Source organism: Trachurus japonicus, chromosome 11 (genome assembly GCF_045865225.1).
Source record: "Trachurus japonicus isolate A0001 chromosome 11, Traja_1.0".
NCBI classification, from domain to species: Eukaryota; Metazoa; Chordata; class Actinopteri; order Carangiformes; family Carangidae; genus Trachurus; species Trachurus japonicus.
The window spans coordinates 29408411-29431680 of NC_140917.1; the positions used below are offsets into that span (position 1 = coordinate 29408411).

The 23270-nt window shown below is 44.5% G+C and overlaps 2 protein-coding genes across 3 annotated transcripts in view; one reads left to right on the forward strand and one right to left on the reverse strand.

The window, feature by feature from the left end:
* The window catches only part of csmd2 (CUB and Sushi multiple domains 2), a 241768-nt gene extending 227534 nt beyond the window's left edge, over nucleotides 1-14234 (reverse strand). The window contains exon 1 of one of the 2 annotated variants that reach the window (XM_085792239.1): nucleotides 13325-14234. In XM_085792239.1, the coding sequence (XP_085648365.1) occupies nucleotides 13325-13499 (175 nt within the window). In that variant the 5' untranslated portion in view covers nucleotides 13500-14234. The remainder of the gene's footprint in view (nucleotides 1-13324) is intronic. The other variant, XM_085792238.1, reaches the window with a different exon arrangement.
* Nucleotides 14235-15192: 958 nt separating this feature from the next.
* Nucleotides 15193-23270, forward strand: part of c19h1orf94 (chromosome 19 C1orf94 homolog) — a 29717-nt gene continuing 21639 nt past the window's right edge. The window contains exons 1-5 of the mRNA XM_085790420.1: nucleotides 15193-15532; nucleotides 17093-17303; nucleotides 17464-18460; nucleotides 19700-19840; nucleotides 22441-22559. Of these exons, the coding sequence (XP_085646546.1) occupies nucleotides 15291-15532; nucleotides 17093-17303; nucleotides 17464-18460; nucleotides 19700-19840; nucleotides 22441-22559 (1710 nt within the window). The 5' untranslated portion in view covers nucleotides 15193-15290. The remainder of the gene's footprint in view (nucleotides 15533-17092; nucleotides 17304-17463; nucleotides 18461-19699; nucleotides 19841-22440; nucleotides 22560-23270) is intronic.

Sequence of the window (23270 nt, forward strand, 5' to 3'; positions counted from 1 at the left end):
TTTAAGAGAGGAACAAAAAAAAACATGGACATGGATAATCCCTAGTTAGCCAGATGAGCTGGATTTGTTTTCACAGCAATAATCAAGTCTGGTGTTTAAGATTTCAGGGGCTATGTGCCACATCATGGTGTTTATGAATCCTGAAATGCTGCCTGAAAAGCAGTGGCTGTTCTTCCCACAAACACACACACACACACGCACACACAGACAAACCAATATTAGCTTTTTGTTCAAGGTAGCGCAGCAAATTCGTCTCACAATACACTTTTGGGGGGAGCAGAGGGGTAAAAAAGGAGGAGATAGTGTCAGGAGGTAAAGATCCAGACAGTCTGGATGGTATCAGCAGCAGCAGCAGCAGCAGCAGGAGGATAATAGCATCTCCAGTCACAGTGTATCCATCATGCCACTGTTGACTCCCCGGGGCCTGTCTCATCAAAAACCAGGCAGGGGCCTCTCACCCGTCACTTTCCAGTGCTTCATACGTGCTTGACCTTTTCCAAAAGATGCTAATGTGTGTGCACTTGAACCCTGGCCACTTGAATACTCTCATGCTAGGTCTGTAATTTTGAGTCAGAGTTGGGCTCTTTGTTTGCTGCCGACATCTGCAAGTGTTACAGTGGATTCTTAAGCGAAGCCGTGGGATAGGATGAAGTAGAAGTAGTGTAAAAATTAGATTAACAGTAAGCAAATATGACCTATATACCGTATGGAGTGCTGAAAATAACTGCACATCACAGTGACTATTCTCCATCCTCATCTTTAACCAGCAACATGAGGGAAAAGAACAAAAAAAGATCAAAGCAAGCGCTATCGCCATCAGATCTTTCATTAAAGCCTTTAAATAAGCCCAGAGAGTGAGCATCCACCCTCGCCATTACCATCAGGTCAATACTAATATCCAGGTAAAACCTCCACATCCACCTCTCCTACCTGATTTTCATATACACAGCCTGGTCAATAATCTCCTCATCATCTCCTTCATTACGAGGCCTCTATCAGACAAATGCCAATCAATGGCCTGATGGCAGAGCCTGATAGGGGTCGGGGTAGAGTGTGAACCTGTTGTACATAGGCAATAAGTTTGGCTATGAAGGCTATAGGCTGAATTGAAAAAAAAAAAAAATCCAGGGATGTTAAGGTACAGTGTTTGTTTGTGTTGCTGTTATCAGTTTCACGCTCTACGAAAGGAAAAGACTGTTTCTGTGGCTCATGAGGCTCAAAAGGGAAAAAAAAGCCTTTCATGTCTGAAATCACTGTGTTTCGACTGTAATGGCCTTGCTTGATGTAAGCGACTAAAAGGCCGAGAGCTAAAAAGGTCACCCGGGGAGTACCTATTGAATAGACTAAATAAAAGTGTTTCATACCATCAGAGTGTTTATGTTCCCAAGAGATGGAACATGCCGTATATATTGATATATGACAGGTGATTAGCCAAGCGGGACAGCAGCCTCCATGTTTTATGGGTACAATTAAGGAAAGCCAAAAGAATAAAATAAAATAAAAAATAATGAGAATTCATGATGGAGGATCTTCTGTGTCTACTAGGGTTCAGCCAAAAGCTATTTTGAAGTGTGAGCACTATGTGCCAAATGGACGCGTCTTAGATCGATAATGACGCAACACAATCTGGGATAAAAGATCAAGGTAGCACAGCTACTCACAAAACACTTGAGATACAAGTGCAGTTGAGGTTAACCAAGGTGCTGTAAATCTACTCTCTGTTCTGTGAAAACCCAGAGCCTTTGATGAAGTAGATCCTGCACTCGGAGCTTGGTTGAATTATTTAAGCCTCGCCCAGGGTGCATTATGAAATTAGCTGCTGGGAGCTGGTGACCTACTCTGAAGCCCCTCAGTGTAAATCTGCAGGGAAGAGCCCATCCTGCAGTTGACCCCACTAAGACCCCATAAACAGACTGCTGGCCGTGCTGTTTTAGTCCAGATAGACCTCCGCCGGCGAGATAGAAGGTCATATTTTCTCAAGTTGTGTAAGTTCAGGTGAACCATTACGAATGTGGAATAGTAGAAAATGTGCTGTTTCAGCAATTAGGAAGATTGCAAACTCCTAGTGGTTGGTGTATGTCATCCCTCCCAGCACGCCTATGGGAATTATTTGCATTGGCTTGTCCTGGAATGTGTAACTACGCTTGATTTCTGTGGATGTTCAACAGATATGTTGTCCACTGCTTAGCCCACTGGCAGCATCTGCTTGGCACTAACCAACTCCGGTCTGCACGCCGCCAAATGGGTGTACAGGGAGAAGTGTGACCTTGCTGGGGCAGCACTCCAGGTTCTATCTGAGCCTGTGTACGTGTGTGTATTTTGTGCGTGTATCTTTTTGTGCAGGTGTTATTATTTGCTCTGCCAGGGCAGTTGTTTAGTAGCGAGCCTACGGAGTTGCTGCAGTGCGCTGTGACACTTTGATGAATGGATGGTCACTGTGCTGTACTCCGGCAGGACAGCAAACCCTCAGAGTGGAGGAAGGAGACAGGGAGGGACCAAAGGAGAACAAGGGGAGAAGCGGTGGCTCACTGACTGTCTGACTGACTGACTGACTGACTGCACGGACGTATGAGAAAAATAGACTTCGGAGACGTGATGTGAGGTATAATGGACGCAAAGGTGAAGCCAGGGACAAACTGAGGGGGAAATAAAAAATAGCAGCGGAAAAAGGGAGCGAGAGGTGGGGGAATGAAAGTGAGCTAAAGAGAGCATGTCAGAAGGTCAACTAGAGGAAGAGCAACAGCCAATGGGAGTAAATGAGTTGGAAAGAATAGGAAGGTGGTATAGGGGGGAAAGATTTTTTTTAACCTATTTCCTGCATCTCGTTGCCCTCCTGTACTGAGGTCACAGACAGCCGGTGTCACATTCATAGTGAGACTGAGCTTAATCTGCACCGTTAGCTAAACACAGAGGTCTATTTGGAGGAATGCTTCAGCCGTGTGTGTGTGTGTGTGTCTGTGTGCGTGTTTTGTTTGTGTGAGTGTGAAGTGAAGCGTGTGTGCGCACACATGTCTGTGTATTGAGGTATCAGTTGTCTGCACATGTATGAGTGTAATCCCTATACCCAGGGTGAGTTTAGTGTCACATATCTGCATGTAACTCCTCTGCTGAGATACAATTACACCGGCTCCAGTGACTCTCAAAGGGAGGAAATTTCATCTCTGTGAACATAATCCCAACATCACACTCGCATAATGCCGTAAAGACGCAAACAAAAGTAGCAATACGGAACCTCAAATCTCCTCTCTGGACTTGTCTGTTTCTTTATTCCTCCCTGCCTCCGTCTCATCTCCTCATCTACAATTCAAGTTTGCCTTTGGACCATCTTGTTCTTACAGTCAGTAATACAAATGCCTTCTGTCTTATGCTGTGTATGATGAATACAACTGAAGCGAAGGAAAAAAGGGGAATGGTGTGCATTTTGATATGCAGCTTTAAAACACCAAAGAAACATTTACATAAAAAAGTCAAGGCAACTGCATATCATGGTCACCATAACATGTGCAGTATATCTAATAACAAAATTACACATTTGAGTGTCTCTATAATTATTATCTGTATAATTACCTATTTCAGAGCTTGAATACATGAATGCATTCACCTCTCTCTTCAACTGCTCACACGGAGACACCAAGTGCACGCTCATCATGGCCTGATCTTACTCTTAAGCCAAGGGATTTGAGATAATGTATGTTGTGATTAAGCGCAGCATAGATAAAATTGAATTGAATTGAATTGAATTGAATTGAATATATCTAAGGAAACGCCAGTCACGAGATTAATGCACTCAACCATTAAAACGAGACAGGATCTTAAAACACCTATTGCATATTAAACCCCTTCCTTTGCATAGCTGAAAAACACAGTGCAGCTCAGAATAAGGATATTCTCAGGAGGAACCATAAAGCCTTCCTACATGTGGTCCATCAGGGGCTGTATCCATAGGAAATGAACATCCCGTTGGAACAAACACAGAATAATTTCCAACCAAATAAGTGAGTCCCCTTAGGATTTATTGAGAAACAAAGCTATCAACAATCACATATAACCTACCTCATGAGTAAACTTCAAACAACCAAATGTATATATGTGTGTGTATGGATCTGTGAGAGTGTGTGTGTGTGTGTGTCAGTAACTGCCTCCCTGGCGGGAAGATAAACCCTTCCGCCCCATAGATCCTCTCAGTACCACTATTTGTCTCTTGACGTGTCAGCGCGTATGTGCGCCTTGACCGCATCATATCCAAATTAACCTCTAGATGGCCGCCATTAAAATGGAAATGGGTGAGCTCAGCGATCCTGCTCGCCTCAATACATTAGGCTAACGTCCGGGCCAGGACGACACCGTCTGCCATTACAGACAAGCCAAATGCAGTGGAAGGCACTAGCAATAGGTTTGCTCCCACTTAGCTCCCCCACCCCTCCCTCACAGGTTGTTTCCACTGAGCTGAATGGTAAATGTTGTTTCCTTAAAAGGGCAGAGAGATGGAGCTTGCCTTGCTATAATGGTCCACATTGGGAGCTTGGAATGGCTTCCTGCTGCATGAAAGTGTGAAGTAAAATATTCATCTGTGTAAACACATGCAGAGAGGATGCTCAAGTTAAGATGCATACGCGTTTGCCAGCTTAAACTCCCAACTGTAAATTAGGGAACAGACGCCTACACGCCGACAACGCCACTGCTCTCGATGTGCCGTCGTCCCATTTGTGACATTCTCGTCTCAAGCTCTGGCATTTCTTTCAAGGATCTGTTGACGCCTATGGCAACACACAGTTAATACACACACACACATTTGCAAAGAACACAAAAACACATTGTGACGGCAACACAGCTGGAGGGTAGAATGTGTGGGGTGAGAACAGAAGCAACACCCATGTGCAAAGTTGTACCAAACTGATTAAAAGCAACCAAGAAAGTGGCTGTACGCTGAGACACGTATGCAGAAATGCACACTTGCATGAGTGCATGCACACTGGAGCACAATGGAGCTTGTGTTCTCTCAGACAGAGAGGGAGAGAAGGGAGATGGGGGGAGGGTTGGGGGGCAGGCAGTTTCCTCCAGCTGGGTCATATTTAACCAGTGGAGTTATCATGCCAGCCAAAAGGACCTGCAACCATAGCCACCCACCCAAGAAAAAGAAAAAAAGAAGCCACCCACACGTTGGCACCAAATCTCCATCCCTAAAAGTACACAAACATTTTACAGATAATATTGTTTTGTGTATTCCTCATTGTGTTATTCTTCTCGATTCCCTCTTATCAATATAATTCAAATAGCCCTAGAGTAAAGTTGGTGGTGCTGTGAACAACAGCAGCTCCACAGCAGCCCACGCAGCAAGCCTTCAAACTGATCAATAGAAAATAGCCCATTCAGAGTCAAAGGCATGTTACGGTTGATGTTCCTCCGTTTCAGAAAGACCCCTGTCTTTGCAGGGGAGTTTTATTCAGTGCTGATGAAAATGGGCCTCCTACACACACACATAACACAGTGAGGCAGGCAGGACGCCTGGAGACATGTGTGTGTGTTGTATGTGCTTCCTATTTTTCTTTGTTTTTTTTATGTTTTTGGCCGTGCAAGCATTTGTATTGATGAGTGAAAGATGAAGCAGAGGGAAAAAAAAGAGAGAGGACAGAAGTGTGGTTCAAAGAGCATCTTTCACTGTGACTGTCACTGTCACGGAAGCTGTATGTTGTTCCCATGACAACAGGGGAAACGGGAGAACATGTATGAAGACAAATCCTTTTCCTCAATTATTTATTATTGCTCGGGTCTGCCTTAACACTTAATCTCACACAAACACACGCCTCCTCACAGCCATGCACATACAGCTCATCCAAACATGCACACACACGCGCGCACTCATGAACATTACAGTACATGCCTCATAAAATCTCAGTTTTTTTTTTCTCTTCCAGTCTCCCCGCCACTTATGGGAAAAAAGCACAATTATATGTGACACTAATGTGCGAAACAGTGAAAGTCAATTATCACCTAATTTTCATTCTCCTCACATGTGACAGCCAGACTCTTTGAGATACATTAGACTCAGCCTAAGCAGGACGGCCAGTCTTAGCGACATCCGGCCACATATTTACACTTGCAACCACACTGTCCAGACTCTGACCAATCAATAGCAGCAACAGGAAGTGCGGTAATGCAGTTATGGATGTGTCTAATACATGAGACGATCACCATGGACAAGCAAGTTGATCTATGTGTGTGTGTGTTAGTGAGGCGGGTAATCATGAGCATCTGATCCTCTCTCTCGGGCGGTGTATATTAAACCCAAGAGGAAGCACCGATCCAAAGGTCAGGTCACGACCATCCCAGCAGGACTATTGTATCTATCAGTGAGAGATGGATGAGCAGCAGACGATCAATCAGCCTCACTTCAACTAACTGTAACACACTTTAACCTTTCAACTCAGATCAGAGCTGCCCCTCTCCCAGCGTCAGCTGCAGACCACCGTCATGATTAATGGGCTGCATGCATCTCTCTAATATGATTGCAATTTATGCTAAATTGAATAGTGTGTGTCTACCTCTAATTATATTATATTGACATTACAATATAAGTCCTAAATAAAGTCAACATGGTAAAGTTTCTATTATGTTAAATTATTGATTTTGATATTTTTTTCCTTTCTCTCTTTTTTTTTTTTAACTATCCACCTTTTTCCGAACGTCAAAAACGTAAGCCGGTTTTGCTCTTTCGGTGGAATTTTATGTTTACGTTTCCATGGTTTCGGTAGTCGCGGTACATGCATGGATTTTTTTTTTTTCAATTAAAATCTGTAAAATGCATGGATCATCACACCAGCTTTTAACAATGGATATCACACAAATTGACATCTGTGTTAAAAGCCAGCGTTAATAGATCCATGCGTTACCGCAACTATGACAACGACTGAAATTTAAACGTACAATTCCACCGGAAATGCAAAACCGGCTCCCGGTTTTGACCATAGATGAAGTTCGGAAACTTGTGGATATCTTGATTTTCCATCTTCTCACTGGTCTTTTCCACAACACAACATTTCCTGTCTTGCTTGACAGTTGATTTCGTCCACTTCAGCATCAAAGACGTCAGGAGACATTTTCCACTCATTTCCGCTCATTAGGAATTTATATCCTCCATGGCACCAACACAGGTTACATGAGCCAGCAGACAACTCTTGTAACATGGGTTAAACTGCTTTTGGACACTGGACACTTTAAGGCTGATTAACTCTAAGCAAGCACTCATTTACACAGACAGACAAAAGCTTGCTAGCCTGTAGCGTTCGCTTTTTTTTACACCGCAAAGAAAGGAAAATGGCCAGACATGACTGATCAAAGTCTCCGGCTATACCTTATAAGTTTGAATCCTTATTTAAACTTAATTTTGTTCAATGGTTTTCATTAACATTGGCTACTAGTGCAACACTCATTCAGTAATTTAAACTTCAGTCATTAAAGATCTGAATTGATAAAAACAAATGTGGTTGCGCTGCAAAACTGTGTTGGAATACAAGCCATCCCCCCTCCCCCATTCCCCTCATGATGACTCTGCCTCTTTTCCCAGAATAAGAGCACTGACAGATTGCCTATATGTTAAACAGAGAGCGATGTGATGCAGGAAAGGGGAAAAAAGAGAGAAAAAAAGACAAGGACAAGGACAAGATACCTCCTGCTCAGGACCTAATCTTCAATCTCTGGGATCACTGATATCTGATAAGAACAGTGTAAATCAGGAAGCTAAAGAAACCCCTGCCTGAGCCTTGTGTCTGTACAAGACAGACAGGACATGTGTCTCTCAGTTTGTGGGGATTTACAGTAGCTGGAGAAAATTCTCCCATGCCTGACAATACCAGGAAGAGCAGAATTTGAATCAAGATTGAGACTCCAATGTTATGGCTTTACTCCCATACCTGGCTCAGGGAGATATAGGCTCTGGATTTCTATTTTACCGGTATATTTATTTTATCATTCATTACCTTTAGTTATCCAGGGAAAATTGACATAGCACGTGTGTTCTTTTCCTGACGTATCTTGCCTCGCAGCTGTTGCACAAACCGTTTGCACATCTGGCAGCTGACCAGCACAATCAAGCAGGGACCTGAACATATGGGCAGAAAAATTCGAAAGAAAACCACTTTTGCCTGGAGAATCATTCAACATGTCCTTGAGTAGGCACTTTGCCATAACCTTCCATCCACTATCCAGCGCCTTTTTAACGAAGCTGAAAATACTGAATAGAATAGCAGATCGCTGCAGATTAACAGAACAGCTCGCAAAATTACATTGTGAATGTGAAGTTGGATTCGTATTCCCTGGATAAGTAATGCAGCCAAAATATACATTTATTAATTTAAAACCAGGCTCAGGGACACGCTGAGAGTCATTTCTGATAAAAACAAGTATTTCCCATTTGTTTTCCACCAAGATTTCTCCCTGTTTGTGTTTGATTTGAACTATCGACTTTACAAGCAGAGCTCCCAGATATATAAATGCCACGGCTTGAATGTGCATGCGTCATATTTAATGAGGAAATTCTTTCACTATGGCAATACCATCAAACTGTAATAGCCTACCGTTGTTAAGTATTTAATAGATGAAATAGCAGAGGAAGCAATTGAACTTTATTGAAAATGAATTGGATGTTCCTCATCATCTCATTGAGTGCCACTTTAATCAAGAAATTCTGCATACGTGTGTCTACCAATGACTGCATGAGGTCTAATGATCCAGTTTGTGTTCTAAGTATGTGCATGTGCAAATGTCACAGCATTTCTGCACCCCGGAGAATGGCTACAGGCATGTATTTAGCATCTTTTTTCTTTTTTTTTGGGTCTTTTTAAAAAGGGTGGGGGGGTTAGGGTTCTGCAGTGTGCATGAATTACCGAGCGTGCATGTGTGTGTGTGTGTGTGTGTGTGTGTGTGTGTGTGTGTGTCACTGGTGGGGCTGTGATCAGTGTGACGAAGCACAGTGACAAGCGCTCTGACCATCTGGAGACAGATGACAGTGTGAATCACCAGAGAGGAGCGCGGAGGGAGGATATAGAGGGAAGAAGGTAACAAGTGGATGACAGAGACGGGTGCAGTATGACACATCAGTGGGTGGGCGGGGAAATAAGGCTGCTGCTGACGAGGGCGAAGTGTTTGAATCGTGTGAAAAAGCTGCATACTCACTGGCACATACACACTGCACACACAAACAAATCCCGTCTCTCAGTGGCCCCTTTTGAGCTAGGCTAATGACCTGCTTGTCAACACTTTAGTCTAATCATCCTAGAGTGAATGGGGGTGGTAACTCACAGTCTCATCCAAACACACCCATACATGTACCCACAAGCTTACTTACACGCTGTTAGATGTTGAAATAGGAGTCTGCTTGATGCCTGATAAGAAAATGAGCCCTCCAAATAGGTCATTTACTAAAGAGAGGAAAATCACCCGGCACTCAAAAGGCACAGAAACATAGGGCCCAGATTATCTCTCAGCTGGTGTAAGCTTATCACCACTCTACTCCAAACAGTCGCATCCTCTCTGCTGCTTATTTCCCCTCTCTGTCAATTCTTCGCTCCTGCTTTCCTGTTTCTTTTCCCCCCTTTTCCTTGTGCCACCTCTTCCCACTCCCACTCCACAGCTCTCCCCTTCCTCGCATGAGTAGAAAAAAAGTAACACGCCAACTTTGCATTCCAGACATTTCTCAGTTTTGAGTAAATAGATAATGTCATCTGTTTCTCAGCTCCCATTCCCTCCGTTATTGCTCGACGGTGAATGTAGAGAGCAGATGGGAGATAGGAAGCAACAGAGCGTGCAGGTATAGTGGAGGATTTGAGACGGAGAGTAGCAGGCAGACAGGTGGGAGAGAACTGAGGGGGAAAAAAAAAAAAAAGGAAGTGAAGTGTCCACACAGGCTGAATCAAAACACACATGGGGCACATAGAACATATGGACGTGTTTGTAGGGAGGTTTGGTTATGCTTGGGTGATAGGACTTCTTGGAGGTTAACTGTGTTGACAAGACAAACTGAGGTGGTGGCACAGTGCCTCTATGATGGTGAAATTTGGGACAGTGAGTTTGCTTGTTTGTTTGGTTTTTTCCAACCAACAGTCCAGGCATCTAAAGCTAAGCCATGACACAAATGACACAAGCAGCAAAACTGGGTCTACCTCCAGGTTCTGAGCTGTGAAAACACTAGATGGTTCCCAGCTCGGCCTCTGCTGAGGAGCAGCTGGTGCTGAGGCTGTTGGTCGGGGGAGCTGTCCGTGGTGCTGAAGAGGACTTCAGCTGAACGGCACTGTCGCTGTCCGAGGTGCTGAACATGTCACCATCCAGTGATGTCGAGTTCACTCAAATAATCTCGTTCTATTCTTACATACAGTGAAGGCAATGGATAAGTCATTTCTAAATCACCGGCCCCAAATAAGTGTTCCCAATTAAAAACGTATCAATTATGGTCCGCAGCCTTTTTCTGCGCCTGAGGGTCTTTGAAATGAAAATGTTGCAGTGTGACTTTAAAGAATTTTTTTTTCTTGATTTGTGAAACTTTGTGAAACTGAATTTTCTTGCTGCGTTATTGCCTGGAAACGCGTACACACGCCCGCCCACGCACTCCTTACCCCCTAGACACGCACACACGCTGAGAGAGAGACACACACACACACACACACACACACACACACACACACACACACACACACACACACACACACACAGTTGCTCTCTCATGACTGCGCGAATACAAGCAAATGTCGTGAAGAAAGAAAGATAAAAAGGAAAGCGGCATCAAGCCCTCCAGTGTTCACAACGTTACCGCAAGTTGCATCATGAGCACAACGCGGTGCATTTCTATAAAGGACAGCGTGATCCTGCGTGTAAATGGACATGCTGAGCGACTGTCTCATGCGCTGCTGAGGAATGATCTAAAACCCGTCCAGCCGAAACACGCACCAGATAGGAAAGGACACGTCATCCCCAATCTCCCCCTCTCCTTTCCTTTCCTTTCCTTTCCTTTCCTCTTCTTTCCCTTTCCCTCCTCGGACTTTGCATTCTCCCCTCTGTACATTTAAATGAATGGAGGTTGATTACCGCTTATTGAGCTACGGGTCCACTGGGACAGATGGTTTTGATCCCATGGAGACAACAAACGCACTGCTCTCTTCAGATCTCTCTTTCAGAAACCTTTCACACATCTCTATCTTTGTCTGCGTGGCCCTGGGGAACGATAATAAGGTTACAAGGGAGGCTGGCAATGGTTTAAGGAGAGACTGGTTGACAAATGAAGACAGTATAAAAGCACAGAAGCATCATATACACGCATATCTCTAATGATGCGCATATATCAAACAGTCAGGGGAGGAACCGTGTCCTCAGTATAAGGCAACATGCGCACGTATATGAGCCTTTCTTGGCCAGTAATTGGCCATCCGTGCTTTGGTTTGATGAAGTCTGTGGGTAGAGAAACGCCACGAACCACAGGTCTCCTCTTCCCTCTGCGCTTCGCCTCCCAGCATAGTGTGAGGCTCTGGTGCCGCTCAATGGGAGGATGGGGCAACTGCTGGTGGCTGCAGCACCGAGGGACGCGCCAGACCACCTCAACGCCGGCGTGTGATATTCAAACATATTTATCGACACCGTTTAAAGTAAACTGTTGTTACAGGGGACTAGATAGATAGTCGAGCCTTTCCTGCTCTTCGTAAATATGTGCAATAAGTTAGAGCCGCTTTACTGGCTCCAGAAGTAGACTCAAACGGCAGGAGAGTGCGCAATAAAAAAAGCTCCCTGAACGCAAATAAAACAAGCAGCCTCCCACGATTACAGCCGCAATGAGATTTACACCACAGGAAAGTCAAGAGAGATTTGTCAGTATCATCGGGGACCGAGCCGAGTGTGTGATAATAAAAAAAAAACCCACATCTCACCAAAAAACCATCTGGGTGGCTGATGACACAAGTTTGATCAGAAGTGGGTGACAAAGTGGGAGTTAGGTGGTGGGAGACATGAGAGCTGACGTTTGTGGGAAAAGCTCAAAGCGCACTCATACAGTAGGAGATGATACGGCCCACTGTGCTTTGGTGATGCTGAAAATGTGCCCATTTTCCACTCACTCGTGGATTATGTGTTGTCCAAGGCAAAAGGTATGAGTGGGCGAACACACTGCCATGACTCACTGTCGAATTCATATTGTGGTCGTGGCTGTATTCTTGGCTTTTTGCTAAAAATAGTTGCCATTCTGTGGTGAGGAGCCAAGACAGTGATAAAACGGCTGGTGTTCTTTGCCAGAGGACCCATGCTCGGGATGGCAGAGGAAAAAAAAAAAAACATTGCGGGGGAAAGAAAAAAAAGCCTGGGCTCTGGATAACGTCACAAGCTGATTGTAATGTTTGTAATGAACAACAACCACTACTAAGGAAAGAAACAACATCATAATCATGGATCAGTAACTTAAACCTCTCCTTTCAGAAACACACAGCAGTTTGCCTAGACGGAAAGTGGATGAATGGTAGGCTAATGGTAATCTGTTGAATGCCCAGCTCCGGTTGCAAGATTACCATTTGCAATTAATCAAGGACAGAACCCCCAAAGTCAGTTAATTAGGCCTACCTCCACCCCCTCTCCTCGCACACGCACGCGCCCGCACGCTCATGTAGCCTACACACACACACAGTCACGCAGAGAGGGATGGAGAGAAACTATAGCTGCACAAAATGTTATTCAAAGGTTCTCTGGCTGGTTGGAAAATAAAGTGGAGTATCTTAAAGGCTATATGGTGAAACTCAAAGACCCCCCCCCACACACACACACACACACACACACACACACTCAACACCCTTTTGGACTCTGATCAGCATAATAATCAGCCGCCTGTTTGACCACCTCAACTGATCTCCCTCATGCTGCACTAACGTTTGAGAGGAAGCAGCAGCAACAGTCACACAAGGCGGTTATTTAAACATCCGCCCCTGTTCCTCCAAAAAAAATGTGCCCAACACAGCCCTTTAGTGACACGCAGCATCAACAGAGTCAAGGATAGACATGAAGCTCATTTGCAATTCCTCTGGATCCGCGCTCACCAAAATAGCCACCCAGCCAGCCAGCCACCTCTCCTCTATTAATAACTTTGGGTGCCGGAACAGCGACATCACAGAGAGTCTGATCCTAAATGCGCCTTTAGGATGAGTGCGTGAGTGTGTTGCTGATGCTGAATTGCATTGAGTCGGGGCTCGGGGAGGGTGGGCGGTGGAGTGTGTGTGTGTGGGGGGGGGCGAGGGATGGGGGGTGGGGGGGTAAGCCTGCTGCATTTTGCATGTCTTCAGCTGCACAGACGGGGACTTACCCTTTACTGAGGCGACCAGTAGCCCCATATATAAGAAGAGCACCCTGCTCCAACGGTGCGCCCGCACTCCCGCCTTCATTAGAGCAAAAATCCGTATTCCGTCCCCTTTCCTGCATGCGCATTCCGGTCTCCTCGCAAGTCCCGTTGCTCCGTCCCGATTTGAAGCGGCGGTCATGGCAAGGCTTTTTCTCTGGTCTGGCAGGCACGATAGTTTTCAGATGGTCAGAAAAGGGAGATTCACTCGGTGTCGGCGCTGAGAAAAATCCCAATGCATGGAGGAGGCTCGGATCTCGCAGCTGGACTGAACCATGTCATGCGGGGACCGAGGGGTTCAGAGTCTCTGTCTGAGAAGATAGATTTCACACCTAAAGGGGGTAAAAGGAGGGAAGGCAGACCCAAAGGGGAAACGTGATTCGAGTGGTCACTGATCTACCGCACGCGTAAAAAATCACGAAAATCCCTCGTCCGCTCCACATATGTCATTGATATTACCAGACACGGGTTAAAAAAAATAAATAACCAGGAGATCCCTGCTTCAGTTTGTCCCGCAGCACTTGTCTGCCCTTCTCTTTAATGTATCTCCAGTTAATAACAGCATCTGCGGTGCCGATAATCCACGTTTTAACTCGTCGTTAGACCGAGATTCAAATGAACGAGCGACGGATGACGAGAGAGCCACGGAGGTGTTATCCGGATCCAAGACACACACACACACACCAAAAAAAAAATCGCCTCGTTTCAGAAGTTCTCGACCAACGTTGGAGTGTAGTCAGTGATCTTATCGTGTAGCGAGAAATATGCAGAGTGCATGTATTCCCAGGATCGCAGCGCTTGGCCACAGCGTCTTCTCGGGTCTGCGCGACGCCAAGATTCAGACTGCAGACCTGCTCCTTCTCTGCGCGCCTCTCTCACTCTCCCCCTCTCTCTCTCCCTCTCTCACTCTACCTTTCTCTCACCCACTCTCTCCCCTGCTCTCTCTCCAGTCATATTATATGCCCACATTTTCAAAAGTGTATAGGGAAATACAGCCTATAACTTTCTCCAAGATCTGTTCAAAGACCAACAAACGACTTTTAATACTATAAACTGTCCTTATTCCAATAATAATAATAACGGTGGTGATATTAATAATAATAATAATAATAATAATAATAATAATAATAATATGGAGCATTAAATCCAACATTGTTCTAATTTGTTATGGTAAGATTTAGGGGCCCCACAGCGCAGTCATTGTCTCCATCCATTAAGACCAATCATCGGATTGCCCGGCAGTTTAACATAGATGTCCACTTCCTGCTCACTAAACGTGAAATTGATGCTTAACAGGCTGGAACCCTCGCCAGTAAATTTGAATGTCATTTCCACTTTTGCATATGACCGGTATAATTAGTTTTCCGCAATGCGCTCTGCGTTGGAAACAGTCGGGGATAATGAAATGCGCGTTGGCCTCCAACCCCGACATATATGATGGAGATCATAAATAGTCTTCCCCTTCCCGTAACATTAAATTAGACTTCTGCTCCTCCTGATCAGGTTGTTCCGGGGCATAATGTTGCATCTGTTTTCAGGATTCAAGCTTTCTTTATAGCCTCAGGGAAGCAGACAGCAAAGTCCAATAAGTCTGAAGCAGCTTCCAGTCACTCATTCAGTTATTAGAGATACATTATAACTTATTAAGCCCAGTGCATTGCTACATAACTCCTGTCAGCTAATTGTCATGAACAGAAAATAAACCACATACTTGCAGTGGTAGCATCAGTGGTTTCATCCATAGATATATAAACGTATATATATCTATGGGTTTCATCTACAACTGAGTTACCATTCTGGAATTTCAACTGGTTGCTATGACAGCCTGACAAAGATGCTGTTTCATTTCAAAATAGAAGAAACCGCTTCATAAATAAACCACACAGCCGAGAGTGACAAGCGTGTGAACCACAAATAGAGAAAAGAAATAATAATGGTACAACAATTTTGCTGGGCGCAACTCACTCCAAAACAGTTCGAGAGCGCGCTCCCGCCCTTCCCGCGCTCCACCTGGATCCACCCGCTGGCGCCCAACGACAACTTTGATCGTGTCTGCAGAAACATCTGGAGCAGAGCGAGGGAGGCCGGCCGGCAGTCTGGCACAGGTCGGAGTCCACCGGACACTGCGCGGAATGAAGACGACGCCCCTCCAGACAGCGAGCCGAGTCATCACCGGTGAGGCTGAGTTGGGCACACAGACAGTCTGGGGAAGGAACCACTGGCAGGTCCATTATGCACAATAAAACACATTAGCCTGTCACGATCAATCACACCGCCTTGGTTAATTCGCTGTAATTTGTCAATGAAATGTGTCTCAAAATGGATCTATGGAAGGAAGTGTGTTAGTGAGCTCACTGTAGGTTTTTATACCTCTTAAAGTACACTCTCCTACTCATCATTTTGTTCTCCTACTCAAAGAGGGGGTAAGGCCTCTCAGAAGATCTAATTATAGAAGCTCATTTCTTTAAGTAGAGCTTAGTGACCTTAGGATGATGTTTATGGTAAAGCTTCCCATGTTTTAATTGTATTCATTTATATTTTAAAGTAGTTTTAACTAATAGGCTTCTTGAAATGCTATGAATGTGGATGGTTTTATTAGGGACATCATGCTCTCTAGAGTTTGTGCAAAACAACTAATGGATTTATGAATGTTTATTCATTATTTACAAGTGCTTTAAAGGTCAGTTATGGAGGAGGACAGGGTTTTGGGTGCTAGGTTTGTGAAAAATCCAGTTGACTGGTGTTTAGGCTTTTGTAGTAATCTATTAACGCACTGTCTAGTACAGTAGTAACCTGAATGAAGGGGTTTTACAACAGCTGGATGGTGGTCTAGTACAAGGGCCCATCTTAAAGTGTTAGATGTTCCCTAAATCGGTCTCTGACAAAGTGATGGAAGGATGTTTGACATGTTTGAAGTTAGTTTGCAGTGTGGATCAGGTGCTGCTGTGCTGATATCGAGCCACTGTATAATGTTAATGTACACCATCTGCTCTCCCGCCACCCGGAGCTTCCGTGACGTCTCCGTTATCATAAGTGTCCAGGGTCTCACCGGACCGTCTGTTCCGCATCGCGGCTCGACAGTCGACAGGCTGGTGACTAAAGAATAGCCTCATTAAAAAGTCATGGTTTGAGGCGAGTGCCGCATTCCACTCATACAGGACTGTGAGACATGGACCCGATGATTCAGCCTCTTTGAGCAAAATGTTGGCTTCAACTAAACGTCCAGTCAGTTTTGGCAGTGAGTCCACAGTATCATCTGGTGAACTCAACAGACTGACATTGTGCACAGGCCTGTTGTCAGTTTAGAATGAAGTCATTCCCTTTTTAAAAAAGTTGTTCATTTCACCAAGTGATGGTCTATTGCATCTTCGAATAAAACTTAAAAATCTTCCTGTGCCTCCAATTAAACCTGTTTCATATGTGTTGATAATACCAGTGGCCTTCTCTTTATTCCACTTCACCACAGAGCAGATTCCAATATAAATGTCACCTGCTCCTGAAACTTCTCTAAAATCTCTTTAGAGACTGACTGCATTGAAGTGAAATTATCTGACACCACTATCAGACAGTTCAGTTCCTTATTGAAAACACATTGAATGCAAGACGATATGAGCTAGGTAACCTTGTAGGTCGCGATGCAGGCGAGATGCTCTAATACACATGAAAAGACGTGTTAACTCTGCCACACTCCCACATGTTTTGTGTCTCTCTCTCTCTCTCTCTCTCCCTGTCCAGAGCTGAGGAGCAGCAGAAAGAGACTGATGATTGGAGTCTGAGGTATGAGGAGGACGTGCTGCAATGCCACACCAGGTTCAACCTTCCTTACAGTTATCTCTCAGGCCGCAGACACCCCCGTGTTGCCAAGCCTGCATGCAGGCTGAGCCCTGTGATGGAAGTCAGGAGCAAATCAAATGAAGAGAAAGAAGTGGAGAGGAAAAGACATTTGGTGAGCATAATGACTTAGGACTAATATGTTCTGTGTTGGTTTACTCACTTTATGCTTTTCAAACCAGAACTATAGAAACATTTTTCACCATTCTCTTTCCATCCTGCTTATTTTATGATAGCAAATATTTCCTGTTGTTAATAATTCACTGTCATGTCAGGGGAGAGATGCGGAAGACAAACAAAGAAGTGTGGAAAATTCCCTCAAGAAGATTTGCGCCTCACCATCCATCAGCAGAACAGGCAAACGGAGGGCTGCGTCTGAACCCGGACCTCTGGCGACGAATCCCATCTGCTCTGCCGACAGAGAAAGAGCCGCGAAGCACCTGCAGGACGAGGAAGACCCTCAGCTCCCTTCCAGGCTCGCATGTAAAAGTGAAGACGAGGAGGAGGAGGACATGAAAAGGAGCTCAGACAGCAGCGCCAGCGATGATGAGCTTGTTATTCTACCTCAGGTGCGAAGTTGTGCCACTGATAACAGTGATAATGGCTCAGCGAGTGACAACAGTGACTGCGAGTCAGAGGAAAATGAAATTCCACACTTGTCTGATGAATTCAAGTCTGACAGCGAGCAGGATCCCCTGCCTTACACTAAAGAGAAGGACTTTCCCCCACTATCTACCATCAGGTCTGGCATTATACCACGTCCCATGGAGACTCCAGCCTTATGGAAGATGCATGGCCAGTGGGAGATTCCCCTTTCATTCCACCCACATGACATCCCCACTGCTACTTTGGCAAAAGGCACGATTGCCCCTGCGCAGGCTCCCATCCAGGGCAAAGCCAAAGCACCTCAGACGAATTCAAACGCCAACGTACCACCGGCAGCCGTACCGCAGCAGGAGGCTTACGACCTGCTGGCCGACTTCCCGGCTCTCCAGCCCCCGAAGAGACCCTTCGCATTGGGCGTGCTGCATGACGGGAATCCCAAGACGAAAGACGCAAAGAGGCAAAGGGGGCTCACTCACTCACCGAACGTCGGCGGTACGGCTTCCCGTCAGAGGAGGATGGAAAATATGCCCCGTGAGGTCTCCCCCATCTGCGCAGGTGATCAGAAATCTGTGGCGAACCTTCAAACATTTGGCTCGGTCAGTGAACGCAGCTCTGCCACCATCAGCTGCAGGGAAACGAAGGCCAACAAGCAGCCGCCTCCTAGAGGTAATAAATCTGCCATGTGTCTCTGTCTAGCTGTGCTCTCTGCACTCCTCTATGTCTATCAGTTAGTATGGATATTATTTGATGCCATTTTCATACATATTATGCACAAACCTACGCACACATCCCTGTCAGAAAAAATGTGTTATTGATATTAATGACATGATCATCACACTGGGCCAGTTAAAGGCCGGCGAGCGGCGGCAGCACCAGTCCTAGGAAGAAACGCTGCTTCTCAGAACTTGCTGAGTGCAAACTTTAGCAACAGTCCAGCTCACAAAGTTTTACCCTTTTCCTTCAGCCATTTTTAAAACTCATTTAATGAAGCTCCTCTGTTTCTGCCACCGAAGCAGGCCGCACCAGCACTTTGTTTACTTTCCTGAACTTTAGACCCACTTCTTGATCTGAAGTTGTTCGAATAACAAAAACAGCCAAATCAAAACAACCTTTACCGGTCGTGAGGGGCCGTGCCATGCGCCACTCGCAGTCTACGACGAGTCCGCCCACATGCACACACACAAACACGCATAGGCAAATGTTGTGTCTCTGCGTGTAGGTGTTAAAGCACAGTGACTTTGCATCGCTGTTGCAGAGAAGTACTTCCTCAGTCGGATGACTCAGAGGGAAAATGTTTCCATAATGAAGGGATTATTGTGCAGTGGCGAAGTGAATTACACGGTGAGCCTTCCATACTGGGCCACTGATGCAGAACAGAACAGTGGACACAGATATGGATAAAGTCAACAACAACTCAAGTACAGTTTAATCTTGGTCTGTACAGTACATACAGTACCTCCTACACACTTTACAGTGCTGTCTTACCTATCAGTGAATATGCATTTCTATGTGAGGATGAAAAGATCTAGAATATAAATATATATATATATTATGACAAATTATCTATTTGAAATCTCTTCTCTTTTATAACAGGTGCACATTTGTAGCTAAAGGCTTGCTCTGCTCAATAAATGTGCATATGTGATACATGGTGCTGGCACCCCTCCAGCACTTTGCAGCCAGTGCTGATATAAGAGAATTTACTCTGTGATAACATAACCCTGTTGATTCAATCACATTCTGTTGATCCCCTGGCTGCTGCAATTTCCTCTGCAATGGCAAAGAACACAGGTCTATTAAGCCTCCCTCCTGCATTACACTTAACATGTCACAGGCCAGACAAGACGGTGTACATGTGAAATGGGTAAAGCACTAATCCTCAGCCCCTTGCTGTGCATATTGCAGTTGCAGGTGCAGATGGTGTGGGTGTTAATGCCAGGTCCTGGGCTAGCGCTGCCAAAGCAGGCATGAAGCAAGCAGCTGCCCCTCAGGAGAAAGCCAGACCTTGTAACTTTCAGCAGATAGTTACTGTTAACAGAGCCAAAGGTAAGTTTACACCTTGGCATCTTTAGCAAGTGCATGTGTGTGTTGGGAGTTGCGTGTTCGGAGAGAGCATGAGTGTGTGTGTGTGCGTGCGTGTGGGGCGGGGGGTATTCTGTTTCACAACATGAAGAATTCATCATGATGATCATCACTGGTTGAGCACATTTATTTTGCAGTGCTTACTAAGCTGAAGGCTTCAACGTGTCCTCTTGCCCTTTATGCACACTGCTTTAAAGGTTGTGTGTGTAGCATTTTTAAACATCAATATATCATTGTCAAATTACTTGTGATATTTTGGTGGATCTACCAGACGCAAATGAGGCTGCAGTTGAGCTGATTAGTGCTCCATCTCACACCAGTGGTATTGTTAGTATGCGTGACATCAATTAATCTGTGCCTTTTATCAAGCTGAACGCTGACAGATTGCTGGCTCAGTCGAAGGTGGTCTCATATTGATATAAAAAGTTAAGTGACATTTTAACAACATAGACAAGTGGACCAGGCAGTTTTAAAGGAGAGACCCAACAGAAATGTATAGAAGATGTTACACTGTGTGTGTATCATCACCATGTTTCTTTTTTTTTATTTAAATTTTTTAAAGGTGTACAGAAAAGAAAAATGAATTTGATTCCACTATGGGTCATAAAATTAGTGTAATAACTCATCTATCAGACGATGTAGCCCAAACTTTGTGCAAAATTCTATTTTCGAGTAAATCCGGGATGAAAGTGGGGTAGTTTTTTCTCGCATTGGATAATGCAGGCACACAAATTATGCGCCACGTTGCCCACGATTCATCAGACACTGATATTGGATCCGTCATCCGTCAATCAACATCTGAGACACACACACACACACACACTGTGCTCGGTCCCGCCCCAAACATTGAATATCCCGCCCGCTTGATAACGACCAATCAAATTTGTTTTCCTTACTCGGGTAAACTCGTGCGGCAACTCATGGAAACTCGTAGAAGGAGGCGTGACAAACAGGACCAACGGCCATTTCAAAAGTGGCCGTTTATCGCGCCTCCTTCCACGGGTTTACCGGAGTAAGGAAAACAAATTTGATTGGTCGTTATCAAGCGGGTGGGATATTCAATGTTTGGGGCGAAACCGAGCTCGGTGTGTGTATGACTGTGTGTGCGAGTGTGTTTAGCTAATGTAGCTAACTGTTAGTAGGCTTGCTACATTATAGCTTGCTAACTTAGCTAGCGAGGCTAAGTGATGGAGTGCAGGGATCTGGAGGAGGAGAGAGGAATAGGGACGGAGAGAGAGTTTGTGTCGGTGGTAGTGGACGAGTCTCCTCCATCGTACCCCTCCTTTTTCTCAGACGTTTGATTGACAGGTAACGGATCCAGTATCAGTGGCTGATGAATCGTGAGCAACATGACACTGTGTGCCTGCATTATCCAATGTGAAAAAAAACTACCCCTACCCCACTTTCACCCTGAATTTGCTCGAAAATAGAATTTTGCACAAAGTTTGGTCTACATCGTCTTATTGATGAGTTATTACACCAATGTTAAAGGGATAGTATCATTTTTTTAAAGTGGGGTTGTATGATGTACAAATAGCCCCTAAGTACTTTAATTGCAGTAGAAGACTCTCTGCACTCCTCCCGTTAGCAACGCCAGCCCATAGCCCTGCCCAGAGATTTACAACATACAGTGTTGTGAACAGACCCAAAGAAACGGCCTATTTTCACGGCCTAAAAGAGGTTTTACCTGAAAAATAATACACAGTTCCATTGTTTGCTATAATATAATTTTTTCCAACGTGGACCTAACCAACTCACGTATCCCTCCACCCAGGGTTAGCGCCCGCCTTTTTTCTTTATTTTTATTTTTAAAACAATCTAAATATGATTTTCCAATTCATGTAGGCCTTACTGAGGACTGATATTTGTCACTGCAAAATTTGCTCTCAGACTTTGTTTATCATCAAAATTGGCTTGACATCACAGAGTCTGTAAATGTGTACAGTCAGTCTGTCAAATTATGCTTCCAGACTTGCCAAATCAAATTTGCATTATCTGAGCATACTGATACCTAAATAGAACCATCCACTGAGTCTCCTCTCTGCATAAGTCGCCTCTCTGATAATATATATATCAGTATTAGTCTAAATTGGGAGCGGACCGTGTGACCGACCGTGGTGTCCTCTGTGTGAATTCTGATTGGCTGTAGAAGACAAGTTAACAAGGTGTTTAGAAGTTGCACTGATGCAACCACTGTGGAAACTTTGTAAGTGCACTTGAAAAATAAACACTCCGTAACGCTCTAATTAAATGCATGTAAATCCCTTGGAGTGTTGGAGTGAGAACCTGAGCACTACTGCTGCTTCTTAATGACCTGTATGTGTAATTGCGCATTATGAAAGTAATAGTCCCAATAAAAGTCTACAATGCAACATAAATCTTTTAAAAATCATTATGCATACTTAAAAAAAAGTCATCTAGGCCTTCAGTGAGAAAGAGGAAGACATCAGATTTTTCAAATTGTTAACTACTGTAAAAACTGCATCAGTAAAACAGGTACAAGGTTCATTCTTTCAACCTTATTTCATACAACTTCCTTCTTTACTTCTTCTCTCCTTTCACAGCCAGCAAGAACTTTGCCGGTAAAATGATGACTTCTCATCAGGTGACCAGTTTGTACTGTCATCCTCAGTCCCACAAACCAAACTGGTTTGTTAAACCTGGTCCGCAGCTCAACAATCAGGTAAATATATTGTAGTGAGTTTTGAACTGATGTGCTATACACTTTACACTCTTTTTTCATTCTAAGATGATGCATGTTGACCTCTTGCATATTCTAAACATGTACTGACTCTGGTAAAACTACTGCTCAACAGTTATCATGGCTTCATCTCATTACTTATCTTTAATGGCTGAGCTAATTACATGCATTTTCAAAAACTACTCCAGAGTTCAGATCTTAAAACTGAAATTAAGGGTGGGCTCTGCTGTGAAGCGGATATAACGTTCTCAGTGACCCACAGCATCGCAGCGCTACTTATCCTGCATTATTGCTCGGTTAAACAGCGTTCACAGCTGATCAGAGGCTCACTCGAGTATCTGTTAAACCCGGCGCTCAGTCCAACAATGCTGCTACTGTAGATGCTGCACAGGGCTCTCTCCCTCAATGTCTCACTGAACCATAAAATTTCTCACTTTAGAGGTGTTCAAATATGAAGAAAAAAAAACTGTCTACGATTACAAAAACCTTATCATCCACTGAGTGGAAATTCCTCTTTGGTTTCACCATAGACATGTCTCACAACACAGAACACATAGTGACACAATAAAAAACATTTCAAGGTCACTGTTATTTGTTCATTTCATTCCTGACGTGTCTTTGCATCCACGGTATTTAGAACTGCTGTGCATTTATTCGTTAATTTATTCACTGTGATTGTGGAAGAAAGAAACT